The sequence below is a fragment of the Arvicola amphibius genome, chromosome X (assembly GCF_903992535.2).
Source record: "Arvicola amphibius chromosome X, mArvAmp1.2, whole genome shotgun sequence".
NCBI classification, from domain to species: Eukaryota; Metazoa; Chordata; class Mammalia; order Rodentia; family Cricetidae; genus Arvicola; species Arvicola amphibius.
This window is the reverse complement of record NC_052065.1, coordinates 31,551,295-31,574,289: the sequence shown is the minus strand read 5'-3', so window position 1 is coordinate 31,574,289 and position 22,995 is coordinate 31,551,295. Positions and strand designations below refer to the sequence as shown.

The following is a 22,995-nucleotide window of genomic DNA, read 5'->3' as shown; positions in this document are numbered from 1 at the left end:
CTAAATTAACTTACCAATGAAAAATATCATTAAAATTATAGACCTAGAACATAATGAAAAATTACCTACCATAAAGTTAAAGTTTCAGTGGAAAAAGAAGGATATAACAGTCTTAAATTAAAAAAAAATAATTTAACTGTAAAGTCTAGTAAAATTATTTAGTTTATCTTACATCGATTTATGAAAAAATGATAAGGAATAAAACAGAAGAGATTGTAAACAATTCTGAATCAGAGCAAGGACACGTCTTTGCATCAGTTCACAGAACTATCACAAGGACTTAAGGACTTACTTTTTGTCATCAGACAGGTCAATGTTGGTCCCAAACTTAATGGTTTTAAAGGGTCCTTTTCTTCTTTTCCCAGAACTTAAAAAGAAAGAAGCAAAATTACAAGTGCATCTTTTAAACAGAAATATTAAGTAGAAATGAAAAATGACTTACTTATCTGATGACGTAGATTCATTATCAGAATGGTCTTTATGGTGACTTCTTTTCTCATTTTCTTCCTAAAAATTAGTAAAAAGCATTTTAGCTTAGTATTCCACATATTTGGTGAATCTTTCCCCCATGCTACTAAATGACAGATTCTCACATTAGCTCTATTTGCAAGGAGAGAAAACTGATGCAATTCACTGTAATTTAATGCAATTTGTAGGACAGGTTTTAGTTTATAGAAAGTGGCTAGTGTATGTCAACTTGACAGAAGGTAGAATTATCTAAAAGGAGGGAATCTCAACTGAGAAAATGTTTCTGTAAGATTCATTAAGGCTGTGGGGCATTTTCTTAATTAGTGACTGATGGGGTAGGGCCTAGCTCATTGTGAGTTGTGCCATCTTAAGCTGGTGGTCCTGGGTTCTCTAAGAAAGCAGGCTGAGCAAGCCAGGGAGAAGCAAGTCAGTAAGCAGCACCACTTCATGGCCTCTGCACCAGCTCTTGCCTCCAGGTTCCTGCCTGACTTCCTTTGATGATGTAGTAAGTCAAATAAACCCTTTCCTCCCCACGTTGCTTCGGTCATGGTGTTTCAATTCAGCAACAAAAACTCTGCTTAAGACAGTAACCCAAATACATAATTTCATGTAAAAAGGTTGTCTGGACTAAAAACGTGAACTCAGAGAAACATTTTAAATATTTTTGAAGAGATAAGCAAATCTAGTAAACTAAATTAAATTTCCTGTGCAAAAGATATGAACTCAACTCAGCACAAGGCAGTATTAGAGAAGTATTTCAAACTCACTTCTGTGGATGTTTTATCTCCAGTTTGTGGAAGAACTCACAAAGCTCTCATTATGATACATGATTTTAGTAATGTTTCAAAGATATAACAACTATATGGGGCTTTTAATAATAATTTTGATGAGTTTTAAATTTCAGATTTTAAAATTTCTATATGTTGAAATGATTCCTCTCAGTTTATACCTCTTCTTCAGTATTCTTATATGAACTAAGACTGGAAGGAAGAACACAAATACTTCCTGAAAGAGTTGTCTACCTGATCTGGCAGAAGAAAAGAATAAATGCAAGTATACAAGATGAGAAATACTTCAAACATAAAGCAAATTCAAGACAGGTCTAGCCTTCAAGTCAGGATTCTCAATAAGGAACTTTGTTTTCCAGGAAATATCTGACATAGCTCTTTTTTGAACAGACAGACACAGATGTTGCTAAATATTTTATAACACACACAACAGCCCCCACAAACGAAGAAATATTCAACTCAAATTGTCAATAGCAGTTTTCCCCACTTTAAGTATAAATGTCCCAGATAACCTGAGAAACATTTACTAGGCAATACTTACTTACTGAATCAACTCACAGGTTTGTTTAAAGTAAACTGGGTAGCACTTATTATTATGTTTTATGTAACATAATATAGTCTGATGACATCTACTTTCAAAACTTCAAAATGAAATAATTTTAAAATCTCTAAAAATAATCTCCAGGATGCAAACACTTACTCTCAATGATTCTTGGAATGAGGATGCTTGGTACTGAGCATATTTAGCAATTGTAGTATGAGATCTATTACTTTCACAATGCCAGATTTTCTTGGTTCCAGTAGGGTCCCAGTTTTCATCAGCTGGTTGTAACAACTGTGTTCTCACTTCTACCATATGTTCATTGTTAGCTTCCACCAAAGTTTTAGTAGAGAAAAGTCCCAGGTCTTTATTACAAGTAAGCCATAAATAAATAAAAGAAGTCAACAAAAGAAAAACAAAAATGCATCCAACAAGCTCTCCTGCCCCTCACCGTTTTTTTAAAGAGAAAGCATTTTATAGTAATATATCCAAGTTCCCCTAAAAATTGACTAGGTCATCTATACACTCTGAAGGCCTAGGTATTCCCAATGCTCATGGTGTTCCAACAAAGAAAGAGTCAAGAGTCCAATGGTCAAACTTTTCATGTACTTAATCTGTGTGGGCACTAGCAAATACCAATGGGGCTATAGTACAGTATTTGAAGAGTACACTAAATTTCACTTACAATTTTATATTCAATTTATATTTTTTATATACAATTTATATTTTTCCTAGTAGTAAACATAACCTACTATTATAAAACTAGATAAAAGTAAAAAAACTACACTAAATCTCACTTACAATTTATATTCAATTTATATTTTTTATATACAATTTATATTTTTCCTAGTAGTAAACATAACCTACTATTATAAAACTAGATAAAAGTAAAAAAACTACTCCTAAAATGCCAGCAACCTACATCATCACCATTATGCATTCAAATCATGAACCTCAAGTAAAATTAATCATGATCCTCCATCCATATTAGAATAAAAATGTGTATATGTGAATGGTAGTGGGTGGTAACGATACTCTCTACTGGTGTTTTAAAAGGTTAAAAGACAGCATGCATAGAAAACATTTTTCTTTAAGCGTACCTAATTTAAGAGCTCCAGCAAGGCCACGTATTACTGTAACAGGGTTGTTTGGATTTGTACAAAATTGATGTAATGGAGGAAAGAAAGCATCACGTTTATTTTCCAACTGTAAAATTAAAATATGTGGTTATATCTCAGGAAAATATAGCTTTTAACTTAAATATTATGTCTCAGATTCATTGCCTATCAATCTATTCTTTCATGCATTTATATTTCTTTTCTATTTTCTAATACTTTCGCACTTGGTTTTAATTATGACTAGATAGTAACTAACCACATATATTTTTGTGTACTACACGTTGAACAAATTATGCAGCAGAAATTACATTTAAATTTCAAAACCAAAGTGCTTTAAGTATAATTGGACCTTAAAAAGGAAGAAAAACAAGGAGCAAGAGTGGGTAGGTAGGGAGATTAGTTCAGCCTCCATTAAGGCCTTCAGTCCAGCATCCCTGAGAGCAAGAAATAACAAAGTATGAGTTGGGTTGTAGGTTCATGATAGTGTTTCTGACATTCAGGGGGCTCTAGGTTTTATCTTCAATACTGCCCCTATTAAAACCAAAAAGTAAGAGTTAAAAGATCCTATATAGAAGCTGAGAGTGGTGGCAGTCACTTTCAATCCCAGTACCCAGGAGTCAGAAACAGGCATATCTCTAAGTTCAAGATCAGTTAAAGTGATAGAGTGAGTCCCTTTGACCAAAAATAAAATTTGTTTTTGCTTGGAGATATGGCTCAGTCATTATGAGCACTTATTGCTCTTGCAGAAGAAGGACCTGACCTTGATTCCCAGACCTATGGCTCACCTGTAACTCCAGCTCCTGGGGACACCTACAATTATATGTAATCAACTACACTCACTTATCTTCTATTCACATAATTAAAAATAAGAAAAATGAATCTTAAAAAGATTCTCTATGATTCCACACATTCTTGATGTAACATTACACATGAACTTAGATAAATAGTTTGGAAGTTTGCTAAAGGATAGAATATGAAGCTCAATGGTAGACTATTTAAAAAGCCTAGGATTCATCCCTAGCAGGAGGAAACCAGGCAACAAAGGAAACAATTACTGAGAGAAGAGACAGAGTTTGGTGGTACAATAGTTGTATTAGTATGTCAACACACTAACACTAGCACCACTACCCAAGTTAATTGACTGATCGATTATCCTGTCATGTGGATTAACATTGAGGGCATGATAAATGAAATAAGTTAAAAAAAATTGTCATAGAAAAAATTGTGGTTCCATTATATAAAGCAGTGAAATGCATGAAAACAGAATTGTGACAGCCAGGACTTAAGGAAAAGAGAATGTTCCATGGTTAGACACTCTGGCCAGAAAATAAATTCTCAAGAGAGATTATGTAACAACATGAGTGTGTTTAACACTACTTAACTATATACTCAGTTAGGGAAGAGATGGTGAATTTTGTCATATGCTTTAAAAACTCAGAGGAAGAAATCAAAATTTCTCGAACAAATTCAAGAATCATTTTCACAGATGTATGGCCATTAAACTATATCACTATAACTTTGTGTATTTAATTTTTTTCTTTCACATGGGAAGATAGTAGGAAGACATTAATACAGTAGCAGCAGGACTTATTTGTAAAAAACACAATTAAGAATTGCTTTTATAGCTGGGCAATGGTGGCTCATGCCTTTAATTTTAGAACTCAGGAGGCAGAGGTAGGCACATCTCTCTGAGTTCTAGGCCAGCCTGGTCTACAGAGCTAGTTCCGGGGCAGTCAGAGAGCCAGGGCTGTTAAAGTGAAAGCATGTCTCGAAAAACAAACAAAAATACCAAACACACACACACACACACACACACACACACACACACACACACACACACACACAGAGAAAGAAAGAGAAAGGATCTATGAAAAAAGTGAGTTTTAAATGATAAATAGCTTACAAAGATTTTTGGTGACACATATCTACCTATTATATATTTTTTAAATCTAGGCATGCTGGTCTTGATTTTAATTTTTACTTCATGTATATGAGTGTTTTGCCTGTGTATACAGATACCATGTGAATGACTGGTACCAAGAAGGTCAGATTAGGGTATCAGTTCTCCTGAGAGTTATGGGTGGTTGAAACACCATGTGGGTATAGGTGATGGAACCTGGGCCTTCTGGAAGAGTAACAAGTGCTCTTAACTGCTGAGCCATCTCTCCAGCTCCAATGACCACATTCTTAAAATTTTTTTTGCTTTGTTTAATTTGAAGGTATTTCTTTTAGCATTATGTATGAAACAGAATGAATGCTAAGGTCCAACAATTAGTAGATTTAAAACCCAGTTTACAAAAAAAAAATAAGCTAAATAATTTCAAGTAGCTTTGGTTTAATACTGCTCAAAATTAAGGCAGAGAAAGTATTTTCCACTTATTCTAGCCCAGCCTATAGTCAGAGAGGAACAATGGGTATATAGTAGCAATGTTATAGAGTACTTGACCAGAATATGCAAAGCCCTGGGTTTAGTTTCCAGCACAGCGAAACAACAACAAACAAAACAAAGCAAAAAAACAAATTTTCTAATATAATCATAGTTAATAGCTGAGCAGGTATTTTCGAAATAGCATAAAATCTTTTTCAATACATCTTTTATGTTGTTGCTTAATATCCACACTGCTGCCAATAACTGTAATATTTGCTAAAGAGTATCCATGATGACCTAAAAGACTTTTACAAGAGACAACTAGAAGTAAACATTGGTTTGGCTGAAATTTAGTCAGTCAATTCAGACTCACATAAATACTAGGAGTAGGTGGATTCAACTTGTCCTTTGGCAAGGGAGGGTATGGTGAAGATGGTGGTCTTGGAGGCGGACATTTATCCAACAAAATGCTACTGTTAGACAGGCCATTTTTACCTAGATTCCTTTAAAAATAACAAAAAAGAGAAAAAAATCAGCTTTACATTTACATAGAAGGCAAAAAAATTCTGAACTAACTTCTAATTAAGTGAATAGGCATTTTTATAAATCCATGAATTTTGGATCCAGTGGGAACAAGAAAAATTATTTCTGCAAATACTTATTTTGATTCCTATACCTTGCACTGAAGTAAAATAAAAGCACATATGGAGCATAGAAAACATTCCTTATTTTGTTTGTGATTTCTTTAATCTAAATACAAGAATAAGGTGTAATTTCCTTTCTATCATCAGAATTTTTCCCATTCAAGGTTAGTACATTAGCGCAACCAAGAAAAAGTCCCAATAAGTCAGTCATATTAATGGTTTCTTACTGTGCTTCAAAAATTATCTGCCTGTTAAAAGCAAGTCTGAAACAGACAGAAATTTCTCTAAAACAGATGCATATAGTCATCTATATAAGAGACTATAAAAATTGCCTACTTAACTACACTCATAGATCTTAATAGCTACTTAGATACCAGGTATTCATGTCATCTTCTGAACACTGCTTTAGAACACCTTAAGCCAGATATAATGAAACTTCATCTTAATAATCCAAAGTGGACAGAAAAGTAGAAAGCAAAGTTATGAAATAAGATGGCGACAGAGAAGATTCAAAAAACACATCATTTTAAATAGTTTTCTCCCATTTTGGAACAACCATACTTAGTAGAGAAATTATGGTAAAGTGTTTTGTGAGTAAACCAAATATTCTCTAAAAGGCTCCTAAACCATAGATCCCAGGTCTCCTAATGCCATGCCTGTGTGACTTTCTGGGTGCCTTATGCCAGTACAGGCTACTATCAATCAAACACCCCTCACTTGTAAGCAAGATTTCTTTAAGTTTCAGAAGATTGATCTCCAACATAAAGAAGTGACTTCCTATCTCATCATTTACAAATTCATGCCAAGACTGGTTGAAATAGCCCAGTGTTTTGGTGTATCTAGCTACTTATAACACAAAGTATCTATAATGAGGCAAAATTAATTTTATGAATTATGTTTAATACAAAACTATTAGAATATACTCAAGTGAATATCCTAATGTTCCCATCAGCAACAAAAAATGAGATAAAAGAGCATTATCCTTAACACACTAAAAAATACAATCAACTAGGTACCCCATAGCATAAAATTTTATTAACAAAAACTGCTCTTTCACATTGCTTATAACCTGTGGGCCATAACATAGCTCCAGAATCCCCCGCCTTTAAATGACATCTCTGCTTCTCCCTATTTTTTTTTTTGTTGCTGTTGTTAAAACAAATGTCCTGAGTGTCTAGAGAGAGTGAACAAGCCCCTGCTTTAGCAGAGTAGAAAGAAAACTAGAAAAGGAGGGCAGAGAGCAGATCAATTAAGGGAGATGCAGACAGAAGATAAGCATACTGGAAAGGAATCAAGGTACTGTGTTCTCCAGAGTCAGCTATAGCTATTGAACTGGACACTTAAAGGGGTTCAATGCTGAAGTGAATGATAGTAACTTGTAGACAAAAAGACTAATAATGCCTCTAAATTCAAAATTTTTAAGAAAGAATTTTAGATGTTCAGGAACCCTACTACATGATTTAATTTTTTTTTTTTAATTTAGAGATCTAATGTGTTAAACACTGACATGAAAAAAAAATCACATTAAATTAGGACTAGTCAAGTGTGGTGAAGCAGCACACCTTTAATTCCAGCACTTAGGTGGCAGAGGCAAGGCATCCTGGTCTCAGAGAGTTCAAGGCTAGAGAGAGCCTGCTCATGTCTCCCCTACCCCCACCTCCCCATCAAAAACAGTTAAGATTAGTGACAGTAGTTGTCATGTTGTAGGCCACTCAGGAAAATGATACCAGCAAGGTGGCCTAAACAAAGAAAATAATAAGAAATAGACATAATTTCTGCTTAAACTTATCAGTGTAAAAGTAATCACCTGATAGTTAAAAAAATTGACAGAAAATAATGACAATCAATGCATGATAAAACACAGGCCAGAAGACATTTAAACACTTCAACTCAAATATTTTTAAAAAAACTTTAGTATATTAAAGTTCCAGTGTCACAATTAAAGTGATAAATTAAGATTAATTAAAATTTATTTTAAACGAAATTCTTCCCAATAAGTTACCAATGAGTAGCAAATTTACTTTAAACTAATTCTTCCCCATAAGTTACCCATAAGCAGCAAGTTCTACAAATTGAAATTCAATTTTATATAAACAATTCACTAGTGACAAACACTTAATGGTAGATCCAGGATACAGTATAATAAAACAATCTAAACAGCAGAAAAGATAACGACACTTTTAGATAATAAATAAGACACACTAGTACTGGCAGTTAAATGGGAATTGTTTCAAATTTTAAAATAAAATTGTTATATTAAGTGGCCAATGTCAACAGACTCAATGCTTATATTTTCTATTTACAGAATGCTTATTTTCTGTTTTTTGATTAAACTTGCAACCAAATGAAGACCCTTTAAAAACCTGTATCACTGCCTCAACTTAAAATTTAGTGTATTAGAAAAGTATGCAGAATTCCTTGTGATTATTCCAAACAGTGTTAACATTCAAGATTTATTTATACACAGGGGATGACAAATACAAGTCAGGGAGAAAACTTAAACAAACGTGCCATGCACAATGAAAAGACCATTAAGAATCTCTATTTCCAAATACTACAGAAAGATGGTGTTAGCCAATCAGACTGATCCTTTGATGATGAGTACCTTTTCCCCCTTTAGGAGACTAATTTTCCTCTAAGTTTGAAGGTTTAGCCTTCCAAAACTAACATGAATATGCTTTTCCTTTCATGAATGGCTAACAGGCTGCCCTATATCTCTATTGTCCCTTACTTCTTTCTATTTCCTTTATAACTTCTTCTAGAGTCATATGTAGTATAAAACAGAGACTAACCTGATTGCTGATTAGATTTCTAGTCTAATATTTAATGGACCCTGTTCAAAACTAAAATAAACAATAGGCTCTTCAAGGCCTTGTTTTTTGGTCAAACGTGATTTAACTGAGTTTCATTTCCATCCCCAGAGCAGACAATAACACTGAAACCAGCAACTGTAGTAACCAGTAGAGGGCAGTAATAGCACGTTCAGACACACCCTCTCAGATTAAGTTACAGAAGTTTCATTCAAACATTACCAACCTTCCAAACTTTTACTTTGGATGACTGATTACATTATCTTTTATTTCCCAGATCTTGATCAGGTAAATTGTCAAACATTTTCACTCTGTGATTAACTTATCCCACACTAACCTGCAAGCTTTCAGAACTTCTGCTGAGCTGGGATATATGGACACAGACATTGATGGTATGATCTGAGGACTAGGTTTGTGGCTAACTAGAAGCAGATCTGTTTTAATGGGGCTTTGAGATTCTTCCATTCCTTCTCCATTAATTGTGTGCAGCCCACTGTGAGGGCTGTTAAGGCTGGTAACACTGTTTGTGGTTGTCTGCTCGGTGGATTTAGGAGAAGGTGTTGCTGTGGAAATGGCTGAAGATGGTGAAGAGGCAACAGAATTATCAGTCTTTGTATGGACAGTAGGGTGGATGCTATTGACTTTGTCACAGGTTCCAGGACCTACATTGTTATTAGCTTTTCCCATCAACAAGGCAGAGAGCTGAGGATTGTCTGAACTTAGTAAACCTGGTGACTTAGAATCTCCATGGCTAGGACTGCAAACAGCATCTGCCATCACCTGATGGACATGATTAGGAAGTCCCTCAACACCGGCAGTGCTGTTAGGTGTCTCTCCAGTATGCCTGCTTGTTTCAGGCACGGTCAATGTGTTTCCTGAAGGCTTGCTCTCTTTGGTTAAGGTAATGCCTTGTTGTCCACCTGAGGTAGCAGTGTGAGAGGAGAGGTGATTGAGAGCAGCCCCCTGTGTTACTGAATTGCTAGGCAGGGTGGGATGTCCATTCTGATTCTGAATACCAGAGCCAGCTGCCTGGAGATGCTGGGAAGGCCCAGTGGAAGAGAGAGGTCGTTCATCATTAGGACCTGCCAAATGTGAACTCTGACCTTTGTGAAGCCCCTAAAAAGAAAAACAGACGGTTTAAATTTTCTGTTAACCTCAGAGCATACACAGAATTCTAAGTATTATATATAAAAGTCACTAAGAAAAAATATCTGTATAATTTGACAGTTCCTAAAGTTATCAAAAAAGTACTTACAGTTAGCAAAGAGAATTTCCCTAATTAGTATGGCATACATTAGTTTACAGAAAGCACTAGGAACACTAACTTAAGTTTTAAAACATGTACTTTCATTCCTAAGATCAAACATGGACAGACATATAATATCATTAATAATTAAACTAGAAATATGACAAACCAACTGTGATCTATTTATTAAGAGATTAATTCTATAGAAAGCAAATTTATTTTGGCTTCAAAGTTACTATATATTTAAAGTTACTGTAAATATAGTCCTCTCTATTGTTACTAATGTTAAAGCACCTATCCTCTAGAGCAAAGCTACTAAAATAGTTTAAAGACACTATTAAAAAGTTTTTACCCAGTCAACCTATGTATACCTATGTATTTTTTTTTTAAATCATACGTCTAAGCCAATTACTTAGAGATAAGCTGCAATTTTCAACTTTGTTAAACCCTTTGGGAAATATCTGCCAGGGTAGTATACTAGAGTTAATAAAAGTGTTAAGTACAGAAAAAGATCACCTAATACATCTAGTGGAATTTTTATCTTATAAGATAAATGAGATTAAGATGTCTAATTTCTACCTGAAAATTGTCCCCAGTATCACAATTTTCATTTTATTTTACTGACAAAAAAATTAAATGGAAATGCTAATTTTTCAGCCACACGATTAACACTGGAATTAGGAACCAATAATTTCATAGTTTCAAAATTGTTACAATTTCAGATAAAAACAGTATGTGTGGGACTCATTCAATTATAAGTACATATTTCATCTTACATCCCTAGTAACTGAACAAAGAAATTAGGACTATATTGTGACTTGAGAATGACTTTAATAGCAGAGTTGAGAGCTTTTTTGACAGGTAACATTTAACCTGACAATAATAAGCTATCAAGGAATAAAAATTAGCTAACTATTGATACATTAAATAGTAAATTCAATCCCTAGTAAAAATAAACAACCGTAACCCTGAAATCATCTTAAAAAATGAAAATGTAATGTTTGTATTAGAGAACTTTACCAAAACACAAAACAAAACCCAGTAACATTACAAGTTGAATATAGTTCAGTATATTGAAGAGTATAATTAGATTATCAAGTAAGCAACTACAAGTTCAGTAATAATCAGTTAAAAGATGAATCACAGAGCTGAGTGTGGAAGCCAACATTTTTAGTCCCAGTACACAGGAGGGAGACACAGGATGATCAAGTGTTCAGTCATCCCCAGATAGCTGGAGGGCAGCCTAAGCTGGAGTACATGACATCTTGTCTAACAAAAAGGCAAAACAAAACAAAAAGGTTAAAACCTTTAAGTTATATGGGAAAATTCTCATTAAAAAAAGTTACAAATATTTCAATAACTAACCTATTCAAGAAAGTCTTAGGTGAACCAAAATTCTAATTAATATTTGTCAGAGGCCGGGCGGTGGTGGCGCACGCCTTTAATCCCAGCACTCGGGAGGCAGAGGCAGGCGGATCTCTGTGAGTTCGAGACCAGCCTGGTCTACAAGAGCTAGCTCCAGGACAGGCTCTAAAGCTACAGAGAAACCCTGTCTCGAAAAACCAAAAAAAAAAAAAAAAAAAATTGTCAGAGGCTTCTCAACAAATACACTATTATAAAGTGCAAACGTGACAAGAATATTTAATCATCTCTCTGTACATCAAGGCATTTTAAGTTACAATTTCAGAAAATGTTTATATAATGAATTTTTTAAAGCCTGCCTAATTAGAATCTATCATACTAACATTAGAGGCTCAAGCTCTCCAGCTGCAGTATTATAAAGCAACAGAGATGGCTATGTCATAGGCAAGGATATCCTGAACTTGAGTTTCTCCTACATCAGCCTCCTGGATTTCAGGTTAGGATTAGAGAGGCATGAGTCACCACAATCAGTTAGAATTTATTTTATTTTAATGTTTACCAGATTTCTAAAATAAGATCGAGTATTTTTGAAAATTTCAGCAATTGAGCAAGCCTGAGATGTAGAGGGGAAGAAAAATAAGAAAACTATACTTTATAACCATAACAAAGGCTCCAATTTACGTAACTGCCAATTATACTTTAGGCATTTTTTTTAACAGAAGTCTCACGTTATCCTTAACAATCTTTTAATGTTTAAAGATACCAAATTCCCAAAACATACCCTGTCATCTAACAATTCTTTCCTCTATTTTGTCAAACTCTCTACTGAATGTTTCCCATTAGCTTTCACTGCTATTTTGCATTTTAATTTAAAATATGAACAAAACCAAAATCTGAATTCTATTTCTCCTTTAGCTACCTCCTCCCTTGTACCGGCAAATGTACCGGCAAGTACCGGCGGTACCGGCGGTTATAGGGGTTAGGGAATAACCACAATAGTCCTTTATAAAAAATCAGTTTTAATACAAGGGGAAATAAGGGAACTCACAGAACCAAGGGTCCAGCGGAGCAGAAGGTACGCGGGGGAGAGCAAACGGGGCTCCTTCCGGCGCCCCGATCCTATTTAAGGGTATCCTACTTCCCTGGGGCAGCCACGCCCCTGAACGCAGGGATTGGGCCAGCTGCCCCAACACTCCCTTATGTGCATAGCCTACATGGTTATAAATGTCCTGTGGGAACTATCCGTATCTGACACCTCCAGTTTTTATCTGCCCTTTAACTTTTTCACACAATTACGTTTCATTTACAACAATCCACTGAAATTGCTCCTATTCAAAAGTTCCCAAATCATCTCTGTATAGAGTCAGACAGACCTTGTAACTCATCTGGTATAACACAGTATTTGCTTATTTTTATTCTACTCTTTAAAACTGCAACAAACAAACATCACCCTTAGCACCAGGCTACTAGAAAGAAACAGAAGGAAATGTACAACATAGGTTATGGTATGGATTTTGGTTGCATTTATTAATTTCCCAACTCCAGGAATGTCACCTCAAATGATCACCTTACTGGATTGTGGTGGTTTGAATAAGAATGGCCTCCATAGGCTCATAAATTCAAAATTAGTCACCAAGGCATGACAAAATTTAAGATTAAAAGAATTAGGAGGTGAGGCCTTGTTGGGATAGGGGTGGCCTTGTTGGAGAAACTGTGCCACTGAGGGTGAGCTCTGAGGTTTCAAGAACAGAAGCCAGGCTCAGCAGCTCTCTCTCTTCTTGCTGCCTTCAGATCTAGATGTAGAACTCTTCTCAGCTACCATGTCTATCTGTGGGCTGCCATGCTCCCTACCATGAGGATAATGGATTCTGAAACTGTAAGCAAGTCCCAATTAAATGCTTTCTTTTATAAAAATTGTCAAGGTCACAATGCATCTTCACTGACTAAGACACGAATCTAACATCCTTTATGATATACTTTGATCAATACCTTCTTGAAATATAAGATATGGCTCATATTCTCCTCAATGCCCAATACCTCACAGCTCAATCCTTTATTCTAGTCTTCACAGTTCTTCAATTTTCTGTCTGGCAAATTACAAAAGGACCTTATGGTTCAATCTTGAATTCTTTTACCAATCAGTTCCCACATTCTGTAATTTTACCCAGTCTCAATTATTCTTGCTTATCAAGATAGCTTAAAATTAGACTTTTCTTTCTCATACTCCATTTTGTCATTTTATTCTCTTCTCATACTCATTCTTTCTATACCCAGATGTTGATCACGATCTACTACTACAAAAATAGGCATTTTGTTTATGAGGCCACTATAAATTAGAAGTGGATTGGGAGGTTATGCAATTTATTTTCTTCTTTACTAGTAAATTTTCCAATTATTTCCATCTATGGAAATGTTATCAAGGAAAGAAAATATATACATATAAACTGAATTGAAACACAGCAACAACAGTGTAGAACTAAATAATTCATATAAAAATAGTTCCTCAAACACTTAACATGCACAAACCAAATAAAGACAAATTATTATATGAGAAGTCAAGGAAAGCAATTAGTCTTTTTATTACCTGAGTGGAGTTAGTTAGTTGGTTTTTCCACGGCTCCTCTGTGCTGCTGGTCAGGTTTGTGCGGTTATGAGGTAGAGTGGGTGCGTTTCGCTGCAGGTAAGGCACGTTTCCATTACTTCCACTTCCTGTTATGTGATTATTGCCTATCAAAATAGTGTCTGTACTTCCCAGCGTTCTTGGTGTGCTACAGGGAACATGGCCTGCAGAAAAGGGTCCATTGGCCAAAGACTGCCCAGGACAGGTTGGACGGACTACAGACTGAGAGACGCTAGGCATTCTGGTCAGAGCAAGCTGTGACTGTTGGCCAGAGACCGAGTTTGTAGGCAGTGATGAGTCAACTGTTGGCCCATTAGAAATTCCAGTAGGCCGTACCTGTGCAACTCCTGTTTGTCTCATCTGCAGGGAACAAATAAAAAGCAAATAAATACAGTCTGTATAGTAAGGAGGGGGAAGAGACTCAGAATGTAAAGATGAATAATCATAGGCTCTGATCTGATCTCAACACTTCATTTCTCTAGGTTAAAAACCATCGACTTCAAAAACAAAAACTATATGTAAGCTTCCTAGGAAAAGCAGAAATGTTTCATGTTAAGGAAACATCTTGTTAGTAATGACAAAAAAAATAAGCGCAGCTAAAATCTATGGCAAACTCTGAAATTCATTCTTCTTCCAAGGAACATCAGATTTTTATTCTAAGGTGGGTCTAGTGGAGCAGGCCTAAAATAAAACCCCAGCTATTTAGAAGGCTGAGGCAAAAGGATCTAAACTTCAAGGTCAACTCAGGCAACTTAGACCTTATCTATATGTGTTGGGGGGAAGCGGGCGCAGGACACAGGAGGGTATTGTAACTTAGCAGTAGTGGTAGCTCCTTTAACATGTACAAGGCCCTGGGTTCAACCTTGAGTAAACAACAACAACAATAATAATAATAAAGACAGAGAATCTATACTATGACAGATCCTCTAAAGAATTATAAAATAAATGAAAAGTTAATTAAAAAAAGCTAAGGAAGACATATAAAACCTAAACTAGGTTTAGTATATTTTACTAAGTACTAAAGAACATAAATAAAATACCATGGAATTAAATAATAAAAAAGCTTAAAATTAAATCAGTAGATGTTCTTTTCTTAAAAACTCCATTACCTAGAATTTTAAGAAGCATAGACCACAAAATTGTACCAAATATAAGTAGACATGAGTATGGGTGAGTTCGGAAATGATGCTATACTCAATAAAAGTACATAAAATTCTATCAAATTTTAGAGGGAAAATGCTATACACACTTGGTGTTGCTGCATTAAGACAAACTGACTTTCCAGCTGTTCCAGCATTAGTTTCTGTGCTGGGTTTAAATTATTTCTATTTGCACGAAGCTGTTCCAAGTGCTAGGGGGAAAAAAAGGAAGAATATAATTAAAGACATATCTTATAAACAAGCTAACAAATCTGTGAAACCTTTATCTGAACTAATTAGAAAAACGCAGAACCACTATCAGGTTGGACACTGATTTCTGATCAACAATAATCTAATTCCAATCTTTTTTTAAAAAGTTCAAAAGTTTTTTTAAAAAGTTCAAGAAACCAAAGTAAGAACTAAGCATTCATCTGAATATGGTTTATTATAATGTGATCGTTGTAAGAGATGGACATGAAATTTTATTAACACAGTAATTTTCAGTGTTCATGAAGAAAACACTTCAAGTTTATAAGATAAAATGCTCCAAAAAACATTGAATAGAACATGAAAAGTTTGAAGACATTCTGAATGTCTAAATCTAGTGATCAACTAAGCAATAGTGTTGTATCTATATAAAGAAATAGGAGCTGTTCATTTTTAAGACCCCAGTGGATTCAAAAAAAAAAAAAAAAAACCATAGAAAAGCTAAACTTAGAGTTTAATGCCTTTTCAGTCCTAACACCACTGCACACTGTGGGGATAGCTTGTGCAGTATTAAGTGTGACAGTAAAACTAGTATAAATGTTTCTTCATTCACAACTTCAGGTAAGAATGCAATCTTTACCACCGAACTTAGCTACCTAAGCATAGGATTATTTTCGCTATTTTTCTCTTATTAAATAAAGAACTTTTACTTGCTCTCACAGAGAAAGCACTGTGTGTCTTCTCTTTGTTATTCTACACATGTTGGCATCATTATTTTTGTGGTTTATGGTTATTATTAATGCCAGAATCATAATATTTTTGGACCACAGGTTTAAGTTAAATAACTTGTAAATACACAACACACCTCTGCAAAAACAGGCTAAGAAACAAGTAATGCCAGAAAACTTCCGGGGCGGCGGGGGTGGGGGGGGGGGGGCTGAGGTAAAGAAGTTGTCAGTGGGTTAGAGTAGAAGCTAAAAGAAGACTTTATCCTACATAATCTATATTCATGCTTTATGTATATGAATGCATTGCCTGTTCCCAAAAGAGAAACAAACTAGAAACAAACAGGAAACAAAATTGAATTATCTTCATTATTCTGGTAAATGTGTAATCACTTCATTCAACTTTAAGAATTTCTAAGAAGTTCACTATTTCTGCCACATAACTTTTCTTAAAAACATGTTTTACACACCTGTAATTTCTGTGGTGTCAAACACCATGAATGACCTTGTTGCTGTACAGGAGGATGGGGCACAGCATGGCCACCACTCCAATTATCAGAAGAATTCTGAGGAAAATTGATAAAAAGAAACATTAAAGACTAGTTGGTTAAGACAACAGGTTAACATTAATTAGTGAAGGCCAAAAGATTTTGAATTAGAATATTTACATATAAAAATATTATTACATTCATTAAAAATAATTTACATGCACATTAAACTTGATAGCCATAACATTTTTTAAAATGTTAATTCTGTAATAAGCCACCCTCCAAAAAGCCCACCCCTAAACTATAGCCCAAATGACTAGCCTATATACTTCCACACTATCCACTAGGTTCATTATTAAACATAGTTCAATGTTGGCAAAAGTGATGATGAAAAGTGTGCTGATACCTTAACGGCAGGGAAATGGATAAAATGATTTGATGGATGCAAATTTATCCCTACTTTATTTAATATGATTCTAAGACTTTGGGATGGGAAAACTCAAACCCTTTACTATTGTGATGTCCACAGATTTAAAGTAAAGGACAGGAAATGTTTAAACTGCACAATTAGAGGGCAGTTGGAGCTCCTCTTTTTGACTGGGATTTTCTATTTCTCTAGGACATATACCTTTGTTGGACTAGATGTTCTTTTCCTCTTGGCAGGACTGGACAGGTCATCTACTTGGCTAGGAGGAATCATGTGTAGTGGCAAAGACTGCTGTGAAATTGGTGTTTGACTGAGGCCTAATACAGGTTCAGTATTTGGATGATGAGGTTTACATGCCTAAGAATCACAGAAGGAAGACAAAAATAGGTGCTATATATTCTTACTTCATTCCTTCAAATTATAAAACTCACAAGCTGCATACTTTTCAAAGTTATGTGGACATCTCTGATTGCAATTACTTAAGGTCAAAAATCAATGAATCATCATCAATGGAGGAATGTGTACCTTCCTTTGAAAATCTTTTAAAAATTAAATAAACTACTGCAGCATTATTTTGAGAAATCTTGCAAAATCATGAAAATGCACAAAGGTTCTAAGTTGGTACCCCCAAATTTCATCCCATACCAGAGGGAATTTTATTTTGATCTAGATTCCCTTAGCACTTAAATGAAAAGGCTATTATTCATTAATAAAAGCCTTCTATGCTTACTTAAAATAAGCTTGACTACTACAGATTGAAAAGAACCCTTAAAGCTGGGCACCTGCAGAACATAACCCAACTTCTCACCTGCTGTGCTGTGTTCATGGCACCCTGCCTGGAGGTAAGCTCTGCGGGGATTGGTAGGCTCCATGCCTCCTCAATACTAGGAAGTAATTTAGTTTTATTCTGTAGACTACCTTGTGGAAGGTTACACAACTGAGCCTAGGAAAAATTATGTAAAAAGCAAATTTAACACAAGCCTACTTGAGTAAGAGTTAAGTCCACTAAATCTTCCTAAGTGCTAATTGTTTTTAAAAGAAAATCGATTCTAAACTTGGGGCTTTAGAAAGATACTAAGTATAAAGAGGGTTACCATAAACCTTTGTGAAAATCAAAATATAGCTATGCTGTTTCCAGGGTTCTCATTAGCTGTCTTCTCATGAAATTTGAAGCAAGAGTGCAAGACAGTGTTTGTGTTCTTTTCTTTAAAATGCTATGACAACTTAAAAATGTAGACAGTACACTGAAAAAAAAAACTTAAGTAAATTAATATGCATCAAAGTGCAAAAGAGCATTTTTAAAAAATATTGCTTAACTCACTTAAAATGGAAAATAAAACAGTACTGCAAAGCTATGGTATGTTTACAAAATATGGAAACAGATTTTAGACATCCAAAGACAACTAGACAAAATTTCCAGCCACCCTATTCCTGCCTGAGTGTTCTGGGAAAATATGGGGCTTTAAAAAAAATGTATTTAAAATTTTTACCTGTAAATATTTAATCCGTGCTGCAAGTGCAGAGGTATTACTACAATTTTTGCTTCTAGTTGCATTTAAATAGCATTTAATAGCATCCTGAGGCTGGTTGCAGGATTCATAGAGAGTGCCTAGATCCATCCAGGCTGCAGCATGGCCATGGTCTAATTGTACAGCACAAATATAGGCCTGTAAAGCATCCATAGGCTGATTTTGTTGTTGATAGAGCACACTAAAAAGAGAAATTAAGAAAAAAATAAGTCAACTAAGAAAAACTGGTTTCATAGCATGATTTTTATTGCAAAGTGCATTATGTGATGCAGTCTTACCCTATTGAACACCATGTATCTGCACTTGCTTCTGATTTATCAATAGACTGCCTGTAAGATATAAAGGCATCCTGAACTTTCCCAATACTTGAATAGCACCTGAGAGGAAGAGGGAAGGGTGGGATGTAAGAAAATTCCATGAATACCAAAACAAATTACATTTGTTTAAAAAGGGTTATATACCAAATCAACAATTTTTAAATGTATTATGCTAATATATCTAGGTACATGGGTATATATGTACAAGGAAATTGCAATATACACAGTAACTAGAAATTCAAAACTGCATTATAGTTTCCTTAAGCATGCTAAAGTATACTGCATTGATATAGTCTATTAAAATGAGTATAGGCCTTATCACTTCAGTATTATAAAACTGAAGGTTAAGCACAGCCCCTCCACACTCTGTTTTATCTTGACCTCTAGTTTTTCAGTCAGAATACAGAGTTCAAAAAACCAAAACCACAGTTTTAGTAAGAGCTAATAAATGTTTTAAATAACAAAAGACAAATGTTCTTTAATTTATAAAAATATGAATGTAATGGTTAATCTCTAAGTATCATAAGCTATATAGTATATAGTATTTCATGACTAGGAAAGACAGCAATAGAAGATTGAGGTTTCAATGTTTGTCATTTCCTTACTGCGGATGTATCTAAAGGATGCAAAGCATTACTGAAACTATAAAAGTAGAAATTATGTTTGGTGCTATAAGAAAAAATAAACAAAAACCCTAGATTTTGCATTCAAGGAGCATACAATTTAATTACTTTTCTTTTGTTCTTTCCTTTTATTCTGCCCCACCCTGGGTCTTGGTTTGTAGCCTTGGCTACAACTCAAAGAGGTTTACCTGCCTCTGCCTTCTGAATATTGGAATTAAAGTTTTGCTTCACCACCCCTAAGAAGTTTGTAATTTAGATGAGGATTGAAGGCACTATAAATATCATAATGCCACACCAAATGGCTAACACAGACATTTTAAGAAGAAATTACAATTCATGTAAAATTTGGAAAATTAAAGAGTGATTAAGTGAGAGTAAAGAACGTGAACATTTATAGATAAATATTTAGAGCAGAAATTCCTAACTGCCAGCAAGTAAATAAGAGAAAAAAGATAGCTTTCCAGTAAGCTAGTATTTGTCTTATTATTTGCTTATGTTGAGACAACACTGGTTAAGAGTAATCAAAAGAAAAAGTAAATCTGAAAATCTTTACTTGCTTAAAGACTATTTCTATCCTCCTAATTACTCCTTGAAAAGTGTATGAACCACTGAATCAGATACAGGGGATGAAAGAAGATATTTCAAATAGATTTGAACTACATGGACAAATCCTGATGTATTTGTCTAAAAACACGCGCGCGCGCGCGCACACACACACACACACACACACACACACACAAACACACACACACTTTCAGACACCCCCCCAAAAAACCCCAAAATCTATTTTCCTAACAATGGGAGTGGCTGTGACAAAAGCACTTTGCAAGAACATTAATCTGCCAGCAAGTATAGTATAGACTGAAAGGAAAATTATGTACAGTCAAGAGGATAATTACATTCACTGGTTTGGAACATGTCAAAGCCGAGATGAAAGGAATGGAAGCAGAAAGAACAAAAGAAGGGAGGGGAAAATAAAGAGTGGAACAGACTTCATAATTGATTAGTACATAACCACTTAAGTGTGGCCACAACTTAGTTGCAAAATCTGATTAAACAGTGAAAGGGAGAAGCTAGAGGTATAGCTCATTAGCAGTAGAGAGCTTGTCTAGTTTACACTAGGCCCAGGAACCCTCTCTCTCAAAAGAGAAGAAAAAGAAAGAAGGAAAGGGAAGAATATGATTTTTGTCACAAAAGGAAATGAAGTTGATTGGAGAATATGATGAATAAAAAGATGAGGCAATTAGGATGGAAAACCTATGTGAAAACATTGAAATTTAAAATAGCTCTATAGAAATCTACCTTTGAAATTTATCTATATGAAGAAAATCTATAAGAACAGAGGACATCTAGTAAAAACATGCCTAAAGAATTGCTATCATACAGACTGGACAGTATCAAAAAAATTACTGACTAGACAGAGAAGCACATTTCACATAGTACTGACAAACTGTTCTATGGAAAGAAAATTTGTGACAAGAGGTCAGTAATAAAGTAAAAAATGGAACAAAAGCATAGACAATCTTTAAAGTATTATTTATTCATAAACATCTCATATTAAAAGCAAAATATTAGACAGTAGTGACTGTAAGAAAGCATCAAAAAGTTTAAAGTAGACCCAGAATATTATAACAGATGAAAAATAATTACTCTCTGAAATGATCATCTTGAATCATAAAACAAGTTAGACTATGATAACTATCCCCTCTTGTTTAAGAAGTCAGGAAAGTTTACTGCACATTTGCAAAATAATACATCTCAATGGTACAGAATATACAACCAGCTGACTGAAGAAAGAAAAAAAAAATATGGACTACTACTGTTCACTGAAGTTGAAAATTACTGCCTTTTAAAACAGTAATTTTAGGTATGGTTCATTACAAACCAATTTTACAAAACCAGAATTTAAGTGCAATCACAAAACTGAAGCTTTGACACAGGAAAGTATGTAAGAGATCATCTATTTTGCAGCCAAGTAATTATTTGTTGTAAAGGGTTAGCTGTCCAGTACCTTGTACTTTTTAGCAGAATCCCTAATCTCCACCTAAGAGGTCCCAGTAAGCACTTTGCTACAGTTTCTCTTGTCCCCAGAGAACCACTAATTTGATACAATCCCTTTATGAAAGACATCACATACTAGAATCATAAAGCATGGGAGATGCCAATCTAGCACTGACCTGGAAGCTAGCTGGAATGATGCTATGCATGCTATCACTGGAGAAAAGTAATTATCAACCTCACCCAGCTGTGAACCCTAAAAACTGGAACAAATGACTGACATAGCCAGACATACCCATGAGGTGTAATAGTGGCACAAACATATTGGGGATAACCAAACACTTTCTGATTGAACTTAAGGCCTACTCTACACGCATATACTCATACCCAGCACCATTATTGAGGTTAAGAACCTGTGACCAGACAGGCCTAGGTCATAGGAAAGAACCTATTACTACTACTCTGCTAAAGGGACATAGTATTAAACTGACTCTTAATGAATTATTGTTACACCCACAGATTACTGCATCTCTTAACTTTTATTAGAGAAGCTTCTATTTACAGTAGATAGTGATTAACAGAAATAAGTGGTAACAGTAAAGAGAATAAGAGACTGAACATGCCTACTTCTAAATGGGGCATTTATATTACACCTTATCCTCCTCAAGATTCAGGGATCATTGCAAGTAGAGTGTTTGTGAAGAGTATAAAAAGACCAGAGTCAGTTGATGACTGGGAGAAGGGAGAGGATCTGATCTGAGAGGAATTGGGGGAGGGATGAATATGATCAAATATCAAAGTAAAAATCAAGAGAAAGAGGGGGAGAGGAACTGAAGTCTCAAAAGGGTTGTATATGTGCCATCTACAATTTTACAAAAATTAACTGAGCCCGTGCTTAAATCTGAGTCTTTTGGTACCTAGTACAGTGATCTTTACACTATATTATGAAAGGTAAAATGAATTAGGATCTATCAAATGCATATATAGAGAGGACATCTCAAATAGCATTGAAAAAATTTCTGAAAGTTGATGTCTCCAGCAAATCCAAGAAGAATGTACTTACTTTCTCAAAGAATGTAAGATTTCAAGTGAAAGTAGAACCTGAGTTCTACTACAAATCAAATGCTAGAACTCATGAGGAAATGTACAAAAGTAGTTCATTGAAAAAAGTAGTATCTGATAGGACCTTTTTTAAAAACTAGCAACAATTCAGGTTAAATAAAAAGTTAAAATAAGAAACGTTCTCTTAAAGAAACAGGATTGTTATGAAACTAATATATTTAAAAGCTTTCTTTTATCATTTACCTTTCAAGAACCTTTATTATAATCTATTAAAAAGAGAAAATATACTGTTCAAGGTATAAATGAATATCGACATTTAAAATCTCTTAGCTTTAACTATCAACAGCAGAATATAACTATCTGGTTAAATCTCACCTTCCAAGGAAATACCAGGACTGGCCAGAATTTGGATCTGCTTCCAAGGACTTCTGGAGATACTGAATAGCATAACTTTCCTTAGTGGCCTTATCTCCCAGGAGATCCACAGTGTGATGCATCCAACCTTTAAAACATTA

General features: G+C 34.7%; 1 protein-coding gene across 19 annotated transcripts in view; it reads right to left on the bottom strand.

Moving 5' to 3' along the window:
* Window positions 1–22,995, bottom strand: part of Kdm6a (lysine demethylase 6A) — a 142,307-nt gene that overhangs the window by 27,965 nt on the left and 91,347 nt on the right. For 4 of the 19 annotated variants that reach the window (XM_038316933.1, XM_038316935.1, XM_038316934.1 and 1 more), the window contains exons 10-23: window positions 22,856–22,982; window positions 18,759–18,857; window positions 18,442–18,661; window positions 17,760–17,894; window positions 17,153–17,308; window positions 16,507–16,602; window positions 15,215–15,316; window positions 13,930–14,325; window positions 9,075–9,853; window positions 5,657–5,786; window positions 2,898–3,003; window positions 1,957–2,162; window positions 443–507; window positions 293–367 (exon numbers count right to left, since the gene is read on the bottom strand). In XM_038316933.1, coding sequence (XP_038172861.1) covers window positions 293–367; window positions 443–507; window positions 1,957–2,162; window positions 2,898–3,003; window positions 5,657–5,786; window positions 9,075–9,853; window positions 13,930–14,325; window positions 15,215–15,316; window positions 16,507–16,602; window positions 17,153–17,308; window positions 17,760–17,894; window positions 18,442–18,661; window positions 18,759–18,857; window positions 22,856–22,982 — 2,692 coding nt within the window. The remainder of the gene's footprint in view (window positions 1–292; window positions 368–442; window positions 508–1,956; window positions 2,163–2,897; window positions 3,004–5,656; window positions 5,787–9,074; window positions 9,854–13,929; window positions 14,326–15,214; window positions 15,317–16,506; window positions 16,603–17,152; window positions 17,309–17,759; window positions 17,895–18,441; window positions 18,662–18,758; window positions 18,858–22,855; window positions 22,983–22,995) is intronic. The other 15 variants (XM_038316939.1, XM_038316941.1, XM_038316946.1 and 12 more) reach the window with 6 other exon arrangements.